The following is a 14,205-nucleotide window of genomic DNA, read 5'->3' on the forward strand; positions in this document are numbered from 1 at the left end:
AATGCATGCAGAGCCAGAGGGGAGCAAGGATGGTGCACTCTTTGTTAGATCCTCTCCGTGGCACAAAAAAATGCTATAAAATAGAGATACTCTCAATGGAAAAACATATTTTTAGGTGGTCACTCCATGTGTAGTAGCAGTCACATGTGCGCACACAGAATTAAACATCTTCAGTATATGACATGACCTATTCCTCTAACTGTGTATATAATGTGAGATAAACATGTGCCAATGACCAAACATGAACGAACGTGTCGATGTGTGTGCATATGAGTGTGCATGTATTGAATGACAGCGAATGTAGGAAGATCAATATCGAAGGGCGTTAAATCACATCACCCATTGAGCTGCAAGAGAGAATGAGAAAAGCCTTGTCAATATTTAGTGTGAACATTTCATTAAAGCTACAGTGTTGATGAGACATACACGCTGCCAGAACAGCAGCATGCATGCAAAAAGGCACCCGCTGAATCTGCAGGAGGTGGGTATCTGCATAGAATTTATTGTGAACACACACATCACACAAGCACCACATAGGCTAAGCATGAAGATACATGATGTGCATGCACCTGCACACATGCACCCAGACATAAACACACACACACAAAAAACCCTTTATCTCATGCTAATGAAAACAATATGCTCAGACTGATAATTGATTCAGGCCTGACATTTGAGCTGTCATCACCATTAAAGTCCTGAATCTGTTTATCTGTGCATGTGTTCAACCCTGTTAAGAGAACCTGTGACAAAATACATTCATAAGTGACCTTTCTCCCTAAGATGAAGACTAGATGAAACTGATGTCATGAAAATCTCACGCAGTTGAGTTGACAAAAAATAAGTTGACTAAAATGGAATTAAAAATAAAATCTTTAATGAAATCTATATTTAAAAAATTGGCTCAAACTGGCTAAACATGACTAGAAGTAACTTGGGCTTCTGATCTCATGACTACAACTATGAATTCAGAGAGTGAGTGACCCCCCCCCCCAACTATGAATTCAGAGAGTGAGTGACCCCCCCCCAACTATGAATTCAGAGAGTGAGTGACCCCCCCCCCCCCCCCCCAAAACCACCACCACCACCCCCGACCACCACCACCACCACCCCCACCACCACATATGCAGGTATTTTACTTATCAATTGAACTAAAATGTTGGAAATGGCAAAACCACAGTAACACCAGCCATATATGCTTATCTCACATCTTTTCACTGTTGTAATATACACTCATGCCATTGTTCGCTAAACAGGGTAAACAATAGGTCTATGTGCTATGATTTTGATATGCAGTTGCCTCATTATGTCATTACTTTTGCTGTGTTGTAAATGTCAACTGGAAATAACTACTCAGTATCATTGTTTAGTCAAGTTAATTTGCGTCATTTGACTATGTGTGTTGCTAAACAAGGATCAGTGCCTGGAGAACGTATGACATTATAAAAATAATTTGGGGACAGAGAATACCTGATTGCCATTAATGAAGCCTTTATCTTTTAGGACTCTCACTGAAGTATGTTTTTGGGCAGGGAGCTGCATTTTTATTTGGGTCTAAGAAAGATCACGTCAGTTTTTATTTTTAAATAGCCTATTGAATACACAGCACCCACACAGACAAACAGAAACAGACAAAACATGTGCTCTTTGTTTTTCTGTAACATATACACCACATCTGTGTGAGTCAGATGTGTTTTACATGTGAGAAGGGATACTGTATAAGCTGCACAAAGGGCTAAATGAGGAGTGTATGACTGTGGGGTTATTTCATAACCGTGTGAGAACAGGAGTTGTTGCTGGTCTGTCTGTTAACTGAGGAGATGACTCCAAAGCCACAACAGCAATAGTATGAGCACACCACAAGGGCATGTGCCTCATCATAGGTTTAGTCCAATCCCAGAATATTTTCTAGCCTGTTTAGCATTACACTGACAAGTGAAGCTACTCTAAGTTGCTTCTACATAAAAATGCACAGCACTGACGCTCACCAGAAATTGGAATCCATTCTCCACATCTTGGTTGGAGTTTGCTCATTTATAATCACCATGAATCTATTTGATGATGCAGCTCAGGATGAGTATGCAGCTCATCCTAACGAGGTGTAAGAGTGCTGTTATTGGCTGAGAGGCCTCGTGGCTGGAGTTAAACGTCAGGGTCAAACCAATTTCATAGGGGCCAGTCATAACTGACCTTCTTAATCTGTTTCTATTACCAAATACCTATATACAGACACATATTCTCCATCTGTCTATCTCACACACACATTCAGAGAGCATGGTGTGGGTAATGGATGCGTTTTAGTTCCTGCAGACAAACTCACCTGACACAGAAGTAGAGGACAATGGGACCAGACTTCTTGGGAAACTCATGCTCTAATACCCTCCGGTCCAACTGCAGCCAACTAAAATGGCCCCTGATATGACAAAACAATAAAACAATCAGTATGATTAATTCAGAGATATTGGAATAAACAAAAAAAAAAACTGACACTGAACATTTCCTCCTTAAGCCTCTCCATTTTGTTATCCAGTTATCATTTCTTCCTTTCTGTTTCCCCTCAGTTCGATTGCCCTCTGTACTTTTTTCTCTCTCCCTCTCCAGCAGAGAGAAAAGCTGCATAGACAGCTTGTCACACTGGTAACCCTGCATGGTCTCCTGAGCAACTGAGCAACATCTCTCTCAAAGTCTCCCTCTTCCTGTCTGCGTCTTTCAGTCTCTGTGCCTCGTTTCTTCCCACACAGTCTCTTTGACCACTGAGCCATCAGAGCTGAGGCATCAACTCTCCCCAGGCACATGCAGCAAATCAACACAACACAGAATTAGCCCTGAGGGACTAAGACTGCAGAGCTGATATTGTTGTGCTGGACTGACAATGGCTACAGTATATGTCACAGCCAAGTAAATGCCATAGAGCAGAGGCCAGTTTTGCTGGGTGCATGAAATGAAACATAAAAGAGACACAAAGGCAGACACAGAGGCAATGTTTGCCTGTGTGTAAATCATTTGTATGTTTGCATGAATAGTTCTGGGCTGTCATGCTGTGGTGCTTCTGGTTTTCTTGGTCACCAAACACACTAAAACTAATTTGAATGTCATTTTTGCATTTCTAGCAAAGTTCTTGTAACAAGCTTCCAGTAGAGAGACACTTTCGCAGGACAATCATTGTTTCATTGTGATGCCACAGCCCTTCATACCTATGGGACCTCATGTAGCTTGGTGTTATATTTGTGATGACCATAATTCTTTGGTTAGCCAGAAAGAAGGTTGTAGCTGTGGCTGTAAAACGGCCTTTTCATTCGTTAGTGAAAAAGAAGTATAAACCAAAAACAGGACATCTATTTTTTAAGTTATAAATACACACAGAAAATTCCTTCAGGAGAAGAACTGGCCAAAATCAACAGCCACATTTTCCTGCAAGACTTTTGAAGCCGTATTTAAAACTGGAAACCGGAGCTGGAGTGGCAATTTTGTACAGAGCACAGCATCTTCCACAGGTTAACCCTAAATATTTGATGTTCTGTCCTTTAAATGTTTTAGATTACTTTGCTAATGCTAGAAAGATCAGTTGGTGAGCACACAGTTTTAATGTAGTAATAAGATAATATTATGTTTGAACTAAACTCTAACTCCTAGTGTAACACAAGTGCAGGTAATAAAGTGTGCAGCTGAGACACAGTCTGGACAACCTGAGAGGACACACCACTTTACCTTCTCCCTGATGTTCGTGCAGTTGTTTAACGTTACTTCACACAATGAATATCATAATGCACTTCTGTTTGTTGTTATGTCTGATCTACGTTCTCTGTAGGGTAGACTATAATTAGTATAATTCGAAATGTGACTTATATGTTTTTTTTTCTGCTCAATTAAGCTGTTTTTGCTACAAGCCACTTATACTCCAGTGAGATTTATAGTCTGGAATATACGGTACTGGCTGTGCCTATCATTTGATTCTAGTATATGTCCCACATGTTACCTGTGCAGCAAAACAAGAAGTAACTGTGTGGACTGTGGACTGAAGAAACAGTCCTGCGTTGCTGAGCCATCATGTGCACTGTACTTTTCAACTGCGCTGATATTTGAATGTGACTTACGTTTCGTCCATGTATGCAATTCCAAAGTACTCCTTCTCCTTGAGGTTGAAGTGAGAGGCCACGAGGTCCAGCAAGTCCTTAGCCATCAGCTTGGGCTGAAGGGAATCAGAAATATTAGTATTGCTTTCCTCATAGTTTTATTTATCAGTTATAAACTGAAATGTGAACAAGTGTAGGGCTTTATTACACTGTAGTATAACTGGAACAAATGCATGTGGTAGAGCTTTATGGATTCCAAAAGCTCCTGATTTACTGCAATGACTAAGCATTGTGACAAACACTGGGGAGAAGAGGATAAGAGCAAGAGAAAAAGGGCATAAATGAGCGAGAGAGTGCGAGAAAGATGGATGGAGTATATGGATGTTGCTGACAGTGCAGGTACCCTCCCTCTCTCCTTTCTGCCTCTCTGACCCACACCTCTACTGCAGAGTCATGGCTCTGGGCTGAACCACTGTATCACTGGGAGAAGGCCACAGTCGGCCAGCTCTAGAGTTAGTTATTATCGTGGAATACAGTCCGGGCTGTACTGTATTTGAAGACAAGCTCCATTCATCATAACGGTCAGAGCATGCAGAGCATCTTAAAGTCAAGCAGAGGCTGGGGACCGCTGCCATATGCTACTGGTTTGTGACATCCTGAGTAACAGCACGTCCCACCCTGAGGTTAACCATGGGTGTGCCTCATTGCCTACATTTTCATTTTCATTTTCATTACACACACACACACACACACACCACAGTTATAGTTAAGTGCTATAGTGTGCACATTTTTAAGAATCGTCCTGTACTATCTCCCAACTACACAACTATAACTTCAGTGACAGTCGCTACTGAGAGCTATTTAAAAAGTAGGTGATGTCATGCAGGCAAGAAGCAAGTGTGTGTGCGCACACAGACACACATGTATCTCCAATGACCTAGATCTCACATAAACCCAACACCTACACTGAATCTGCTACACAGAAAAGCTCTGGAGAGAACAGAAGCAATAGAGAAAGTATGGAAGGAAGTTAACATACATTACATACAAACAGATGCTGACATTCCTGCGTATCTGATGTTTATACTATATGATAGTGACAGAGCAACAGAGCTACACGAGTCTGTGTCTGTCCCTCTGTCATCACCCTGCTACCTTTAAATGCTTACATAGAGTAAGAATCATAAACTGACCTCTCTTAGCAAAGAATAAATATCCCAAACATTTTACATGTGCAAATGCTTGTAATTGAATATATTACTAGTAATGATTGTAAGGAGTGACTTTGTTTATGTCCTAATCTGACTGATCTGAATGCTCCCATCCACAAGACTCTGACTGGCTCTGTTGTTTCTCCAAATGGCAGAGCAGCTATTCACAACAGCAGCATGAGGCCTCTTTGAAGTGCTCAAAGATTTAAGATGTGGAAATTTTAGGTCTGGTAGCAGGCTATCGTTATAGTATTAACAATAATACATGTTTTGGTTCGGCGTGAGGCACATAAAGTGGAGGTCTCTCATTACCACACGGTAGTCAACAATATAAATTAAACAACATCCACGCCACCAGTGCAAAACAAAAAATAAGCAAGAGACAGGGACATGTGGACACAGACAGTAAGATGATATGGAGATAAAATACACCACACACACTGTTGAACATTACAGGGACATGACTGGAGTTGAAAACGGACAAGGAAAGGGCCAGTCTAAAGTTTGACAGAGCTTCTTGACTCAACATTGCTATGGATACCAAGCGAACTCTAAATATCACATGGCTGCAATGGATAGTAAAATTGAGTTTAGATCTCATTTCAAATGACTGCTCATCCCCTCCACACACAAACACACATCCTGACATTACAGTGTATCTGTGGGATGACAGATACTTAAAAGAGGAGTAATCATGTCATGGAAATACCAACAGTGATACAGACAGTGAATGACAGGTAGTATAGTAAGTGGTATGGCACATACATACTCTAGACAAATCCAGGCAATGCAGACACACACCTGCACAGAGAGGTACTCACTGTCTATCAGACAGTAAAATTTTCTGCTGGTTTAGAAAGCAGTTCAACTACAGACATTTAGCCTGTGCCTCCTTAGCAGCACAGGTAATTAACAGCATAAGAATTACAGGGAAGAGACTGAAGTGAGCCCACAGACAAGTGTCAAACACACAATTGTAGCTCACTTGGCTGACTGGCATTAAGTCACAGCCAAATCTCTGCAAGTTGTGCCCTTCCCTGCCTTTGGGATTGTTCAGATTTATGGTGAACAAAGGAATCAACTCTGATAAATCACTATCTGCATGCCATTCACTAACTGCATTCTTTTCCCCACAAAAATCTGCTTAAAGTTACAATATTTTAGCTCAGAGTTTGTATACGGGCTTATGCTCAAGCAAAGCTAATAGAATACCCCTGAAATGTTTTGTCAAAAGTACAATCATAACACAAAATCAGTGTTTAAGAAAAACTGTTACACACTTAACCTTAATAGCCTTTTCATTCTTTACCCTACACCAGTAGTCTTAGGAAATACTAGTGATAGGATTACGATATTTCTTCACCCAGCGGTGTATTTCGTGAATAGCTTCCATCTTTACATACTGGTCCATAGGTGTGTTGGCCTTCTGACACACCGTTTCCTGCCAATGACGTGTTGCTCCATAAACAAACCACAGAGAACTTGCTATCAAAGGTAGGAGGAAGGGGATGAGGAATGGGAAAACGGTGGACGACACTTCTGGGATTAAGCAGCTGGTCAGTGTTTTAAATCAGAGACAGAAGTGAGATACAACTTTTCAAAATCTAGCAGAGTGGTGCACTTGGCATGGCAACTGGAACTGAAATAAAAACCTCAACAGGACGGACTTGGCCACTGCTCTGTTAAATGATCAGTGAAATCATGAAATAGCCCAAGTGTGTAACACTGGAGTCATACTCTATTATTGTAAACACACAACTGTTTTCACTGCTTATGAATTATGATCATCCCTTTTTAGGATCATCCTTTTTTGCAAATGAGCAGAGGATTGACTGCTTCTTAGTTTAGCAGAAAACTAAGAATAACATTGAAATTCTCTGTGGTGCTACTAACAAGTCACTGGCTCAGCGTACATCCGCCCAACAAAGAGAAGTGAGGACAGAGAGCAAGAGACTGAGCAAGAAACACACCAGTATCCTGATTTATATGACAGCGATTTGTTAACAACATCCTCTCTTCCTGCCTTTTGCTCATGATTTCTCTCCTGTTAATATAATTGCCAAACTGTAAAAATACCTTCTGCTCCCATTGTTTACATTATGTGATGAACAGATCTTCTCACACAGTGTATCTTCACAAACCTGTAAAACTCACTACAGACTCACAGATTGCTGCTATGTTTTCTTCAACTTTCTATTTCTTTATTCCCTTTCTTGCATGACCGAGTGGTTGATGAATGAGCAGGAGAAAGGATTGCTGCACGAGACACAGAGCTGCTGCGATTCTATTTGGAAATTTAGGTAGATCTAGGAAAATGCAGGTAAGAATAAGAAAGGATCTGAGAAAACAAGATAGAATATGAAGAATATGAAGAGTGGAATATGAAGGAATACGGAATATGAAGAGTGTAAAGTCGGAGAGATGAAGTGAGACACAGAGTGGAGCTGAAAGAAGTACCAACTTGACTGAGAGCATCACTTTTGGCAGAGTAATCAAATCAGAAAGTCGACAGACCAGTCCTCAGCTCTCCTCTATAGTCCTCTCTCTCCATTCCCACTTCTCTATCCCTCTCAACCACCTGTGTTTCTGTGTCAGTCTTTCCATTCTCTCCTTGCACCTCTTGTCCTGTTAAAGGACAATTACCTTCTTTTGTCTTTTCTCTTTGATGTGGAATCAGGTAATGGTCAGACCAGGAGGAGCTGGCGAAGAGTATCTAACAAATCTTTGAACTCAAACCACCAGAAGAGTCTTATATGACCAAAATGAATGTCATCAACCTTCAGTGAAGGAGAAGGGGAGTGTGTAGTTTGAGTGGAGAGATCAGATGAGCATCAAGAAAGTGCAGAGTCACCTACTGCTGACTTAAATTTCCCTTGGTCAGCAGTAACTGAGCGTCTTATGACACCAGACATCACTGATCCCTTGATCTAAAGAAATTAAATGAGGCTAAGCAAGGAAAGAGGGCTGAACAAAGAGAGAGGCCTGGAGGAAGACAGACTCACTTGTACAAGCAGCTCCAGCTTCCTGTCGTCCAGGAGGTGGACCTGACATCGCCTCCCCTCCGTCATCTGAAAAACAGAGAAAAAAATGCCACAGACTCTTGTTAATATGCATGTTTAAAAACTGATTACAGGTATCACATTATACCAATACAGATCAATAGCAAACTTTTGTATAGGTCTCCACCAATAATCATCCAACAAAAAATGTACTCAAAGAAGAAACTGATGCATCCCTACAGTAAATAGTATGAGAGACATGCTATGTGGAGAGCATGTCTGTGTGGCATCGTAGTGAAGTCTTAACATGGTTAGCCTAACAATGGGCCAACAGAGACCACGTCCTGCGCTGCTCTCTTACTCACGGACATTTCTAGCATTGCTCCTTAAGCAGGAAATTCATTATGCATCAGTGATCACAAAGAGAAGCTGCCTGTTGACATTGTTCACACCGGTGTTTGTTCGTGCTGCTGATGCAAGATATAATAGAGCTGACAAAAAAAAGGCACTATCTGTCTGCCACGTTCAGGCATAAACACTGCAGCAGGTGCAATGACTAAACAGTCAAATGTGGGAAATAATGTATGCACCACACACAAATTAGACCAAACATTTCACGTCAGAAGTCAAACATTTTGAAGACTTAGGCACAGTCTGTGCCAAGAGTCTTCAGCACATTAGTGCATGATCCAATGCAAGTGTGTGCTGCTGTTTTCTCTGCTATTTTACAGGAAGTAGGGACCCTGAGGAACACAAACACCTCGTGGCTCCTCCCACACTTCCCTCACATCTGGGCGATGAAGAAGGGGGGTTTGTGTGGAAGGGTAAGAAATGTTGGAAGAAGAAGCAGGGAAGGGAAGAAACATCCTCATTATAAAACATTCACAAACACCTTTCTCCAAAACATTGATGGTTTGCAACGCTTTACAATGAGGTTCCTGCAGCTTAGTGTGGGTATGTCCACGACATGGTATAACAAATGCTCACTTTCTCACCACTCACGCCAGCTTGTATACAGGTGGCATTTTGGAAGTGAGACTTCAGCAGATACCAGAAAAAGAAAGACGTCCACATTCATCCACGTATGAGCTCTGCTGAATGACTACTGGGGCGTGTGTGTGCGTGGTTTTTAGCTACTTTGAAGAGGTTGGTTTACCCTCCCACTCACCATTGATCTCCTGTGGTTTGAGGGTTGAAACTGGGTGCACACACACACACGTTTGAATAGTTATTTCTCTGAGAACAATCACTGACATAACTCATTCCCTAACTCTAACCTTAGCCCAAAACCTCCATCCAAAACACCTCAAACAACCTCTTTGACGGTCCTCACTTTCCCAGTCTGTCCCCGCTCCTACACTTGTTTGTACATTGTATAGCCACACACACACACACACACACACACACACACACACACACACACACAACCTTACATTACTTGTTTTCATCTCCCACTTACACTACTTTTCCAAAACTTTCCATGTTTATACTGTATACACCGATTTTAAATGCTGAGCAGCAGGTAAGTGGTGCAAACACGATGCTTTATCACAACACAACAGCTGTGAGATTCTGGCTGTGTTTAAAAAAACAGGACTGATGAGAGGACAGGACTACTTTTACTCAGGTACACTGCAGTACACGACGAACTGCAATGCAGCCCGTGTGTACACAAACACACAAGTACACACTATCGCTTCCACTCTGCTTGAGGCAAATGAGAATTGTATGAGCCTTAACGTCAAGGTAACAAATTGCTACCTGGAGGTTAAAATGAAGCAGCTCTGCCTCATTGGTTTGGGTCATAACATTCACTCAGAGCAGTTGGACACATGATACTGAGATTCTATCCACCATCAACCAGATGTAATAAAGTTTCTGTCAATAGCTTCTCATTAAATATGGTTAAAAACTGGAAATACTGCAGCACCATCGAAAAGTTTAGAGCATATCTACAGCATCACTCTGAGCTTGTCTGTATGCAGCAGCATAATATCACAGGAAAAGTCTGACAGCATGTGTAATTCATGTTGTGACATTTCTGACCCGTTACTGGTCTGGACTCAACTGGATCTGGATCCTCAGGCCTAACGCACCGGGTCCAGCGCCACAGTGTAACCCACAGTGTTTCATCATCACTGACGCACGGTAACGTTACCATCATAGTTATAGTTACCTTGCAAACAAACCGCTGTCTACTTAGCTCCACCACGAACCCCGGATCCCAGAGGAAGGGACAAATATAAATAAGAAATGACAATTAATCCCAGACTGAAACGAGTCGTGTCGGTGTCAGAAGATCATCAGAAAACATCCCTTTTCCCGGCCGAGCGAGGGGAGGAGGCGCCTCAGCATCCATGTTAGTGACCATGAGTTAGAAGCTGTATCCTCCAAACACCACGCAGCTGCTCGGGCTCATGCCCGCGCCGTCCAAACCACGGACACCGCGGTGCTAATTATCGGCGGCCGTGGCACGTTGCCGGGCCGGTGTCAGCTCTCATCCCTGCTTCTGAGCGCACGGAGCTTCTCACGGGGGCAGTCCCGGCCGACCAACTCCCACCTACCCACCCCTCCCTCTACAAGCCCTGCTTTTCGCTACCGGCACCGTACACAAACGGTATGTGTACGTGCGCGGACAGCAGGAGACCGTACCATCGGTCAGAACCGAGGGGGACGACCGGAAGAAACGCTCTCCCGTCCACTCCAGGCTGCGAGCTCCGGGTCTCGCTATCAGCGGCGCTGCTTCGAAAACACGGGAATAATGGAGGCAAGATGTGGGGGCGGGGAGAGGTGGAGATGAGGGGAAATTTTCTGCAGACGCCCACAGCCATGAGAAACTGCACTCTCTCTCTCTCTCTCTCTCTCTCTCTCCACCCCGTGTGTGTGTGTGCGTGATTACAAGCCCAGACACCGGAGTCTGCAGAGCTGCTGGTAAATATTAATAAAATAAAATGTAACAATGAGCAGTAATCACAGTCTAACGACTCTATGAAATTAGCTGCTCCTTCAGAAATGTCTGTGTCCTCATTTAACTTATTACTTTGAAATACTGCTATAAACCTGCACCAGGCAGCAACATTGCGATAGATGTCCCTTAGTCTAAAATGGGTAGATTGGTAACTGTTTTGCAGCAAAGTAGATGTTTCCTCCCTATCCCTCTTTGTCACATCCTGCCTGCACTTTTCAACATCAATCTTTTAGCTCTCAGGTTTGGTTTGCCTCAGTGGTTTTTGGCCTTCTGTCCGCTGCAGCCTTGGATTGACTCTTTTTTTCTGTGACCTAAATTGGACGCTGGTGTTCACCTTCCACATCTGGAGCAGCAGCCGTTGAACCCACAGATTGTTAACATAGTAAAGTCAGTCCAGGTTTTGGAACCATAAATAGATGTCCTACTAAGGTGTGCTGGCAGGGTCCAGCCCATACCTACTGTCAGCAGAGTCTTCGAATGATTCTGCAAATATAGGCTCCTCTTTTTTTATTTCTTATATTACAACACGAGTAATCCCCCATATTAAAAACACCTCCATATTAAAAACACTGTGAGGGCAAGTGTATCGGATATGCTATGCACACACTTGACCATTTGTGTTAACTTTTCAGAGCCTCTGTTGTAAATAGTTTGTCTGAGCCAAAGACTCTTGTACCTTATTTGAAACATGACAGATAATTCCTAATCTTAAATCTTCATGATTCATTAGAGATACTCTCTCTGCAAACGTTTAATGTGCTTGGCCTTAACAGTTCTGTTGCTGCCAGCCCCAAATTCAGCTTAGTTTGCTGAATGTGGAAGGTCACGTGAGACTGAGGAGGTGCATCATTTCCCCTCCTGCTGGATTTTTCTGGATATTTTTGGCCTGTTCCAGACACCGGAAACTGGCCTGTCCAACTTAAACATCTCCAGATGACTTTTTTTTTTTTTGGCCTTAATATATACACCCATCCCTCCTTCTCGGTCAAATTCATATCTCCCTTTATTGGTTGCTTCCCCAGTTTGCTGTCACAAGAGGCCTGTTGTTTGAGCATTGCAGCAGGGGGAGAGAAAGGGACAACACAAGCAGTAGGGGAATAAAACTGACACAGACAGATGATAGCATAAAAAAATGCAGAAGAACATCCTGAACACTTAAACTACAAGAGTTTCTGAATTATTGTTCCTGTTTGGAATAGATAGGGGTAGAGAAGCTGAATGAGAGGGGTAGGATTTACAAAATAACAGAACGAAGGAAGGAACAATAACAAACAACAGACTCTAGTATATCATACTCCTTAACTTTCCTACCTACAGTCACCTTACAGTGACCTACAAAGAAACACAAGTTGAGAAACACCTGTAGGTGTGACAGGCCCGGGCCCTGACACATTCTTGCTTTGGAGCCATTCTCGGCCAAGGTGTGGTTGTTACGAGGTGCCGAGCTGGTGTATTTTTATGGAATAAGGGTCCAAAGGGGAAAGATGTGGTTGGGTGAGCTGGATTTAACAGGTGGTGGGTAATAGAGTCAGGTTTTAGGGTCAAGCAGGAAAACAGCGTGGATGGTCTGCACTGGAAAAGGTAACCTGTGTTGGTGGAGTGTGACATAAACAGTGCTGAGCAGTTAATTGAAGCAAGATGGAGAATCTCTTTAACCCTGACTGTGGGACGCTGCGGTAGGCTGTCAGGACTGACACACACCCCACGCTGTCTGTCTTTGTCTACATCTCCCCCATGTTTATGTAGACTAAACAAACACACACACTCTTAAACATGTCAGTCTGAGAGTGGACACCAGCAGTCCAACTGATTTATGATGCTGAGATCATTTTAGCTGAATAAGTTTTATGACTCGTCGTCAGTTTTAATGTAATACTATATGCATATGGTGCAGATTAGATTACAATGTGAGTTTCAGCAAAACATACTGTAGCTCTCAATACTCTTCCAGTTCAATGGGTTATTGAAAACTTGATGGAAAAACAATAGCAGGGCCAAATCCCATCTTCTCTCCACCTACTGCTTTGTGCAGTGGCAGAGGGAGACAGAGCAGGGAGGGTCATGGAAAGGCAGCCAGGAATGTCTTGTGAGATGACTGACCAGGAGAGCTCTGTTTTGTTTGTTCAGTTGTATATATAGATGTGGGTGCATGCGTGTGATTGTGCGCGCCTGTGTGCTCCACCCTCCCTGCCTGTGAGTGACTGGGACTGAAATGTGGTTCCAGTTAGAGCGTTTTTAAAATCAGAAACACACTGGCACTTCAAACAAACTGCAGATATTTTTGTAGCCAACTCTGCTTTGTTCTCATTTTACTGCAAAGCTCTATTCCCAGACTTTACCCCAAACCTTCCTCTTTTTTTCAGATGTTTCCCTACATTTTTAGCTACAGTCACATCTTTGACTAAAGCTGACAGATGGCTATGCTTATAAATATTAAATACTACATAGGCACTTTTACTGGGAGCAGTGATGTGGAATGTTTCAGCAGGTATAATGAAGACATTAAAAATCATGATTTATAGTAGATTTTGTATGATCCAAACTGAGTGATGGCGAATCCACACAATGAAAGAATGAAACGAAAGGTGGACAAGACAGTGGTGAGACCAGCAATGTTGTCTGGTTTAGAGAGAATGGCACTGAGAAAAAGACAGGAGGCAGAGCTGGAGGTAGCAGAGCTGAAGATGTTGAGCTTCTCTCTGGGAGTGACAAGGATGGATAGAATCAGGAATGAGGACATCAGAGGGACAGCTCATGTTAGATGTTTTGGAGAAAAAGCCAGGGAAGCCAGATTAGATGGTTTGGACATGTTCAGAGGAGGGACAGTGAATACATTGGTAAAAGGATGCTGAGGTTAGAGCTGCCAGGAAGGAGGCCTAGAGGAAGACCAAAGAGGAGGTTCTTGGATGTAGTGAAGGAGGACATGAGGATAGTTGGTGTGGGTGAGGAGGATA

General features: G+C 42.7%; 1 protein-coding gene across 8 annotated transcripts in view; it reads right to left on the reverse strand.

The window, feature by feature from the left end:
• The window catches only part of frmd4a (FERM domain containing 4A), a 55,553-nt gene that overhangs the window by 24,576 nt on the left and 16,772 nt on the right, over positions 1-14,205 (reverse strand). For 6 of the 8 annotated variants that reach the window (XM_026311159.2, XM_026311167.2, XM_026311161.2 and 3 more), the window contains exons 2-4: positions 8,287-8,352; positions 4,095-4,189; positions 2,321-2,413 (exon numbers count right to left, since the gene is read on the reverse strand). In XM_026311159.2, the coding sequence (XP_026166944.1) occupies positions 2,321-2,413; positions 4,095-4,189; positions 8,287-8,352 (254 nt within the window). Of the gene's footprint in view, positions 1-2,320; positions 2,414-4,094; positions 4,190-8,286; positions 8,353-10,459; positions 10,840-10,935; positions 11,012-14,205 lie in introns of those variants that run through there. The other 2 variants (XM_026311163.2, XM_026311164.2) reach the window with 2 other exon arrangements.

Source organism: Mastacembelus armatus, chromosome 6 (assembly GCF_900324485.2).
Source record: "Mastacembelus armatus chromosome 6, fMasArm1.2, whole genome shotgun sequence".
In the NCBI taxonomy this organism is placed as follows: domain Eukaryota; kingdom Metazoa; phylum Chordata; class Actinopteri; order Synbranchiformes; family Mastacembelidae; genus Mastacembelus; species Mastacembelus armatus.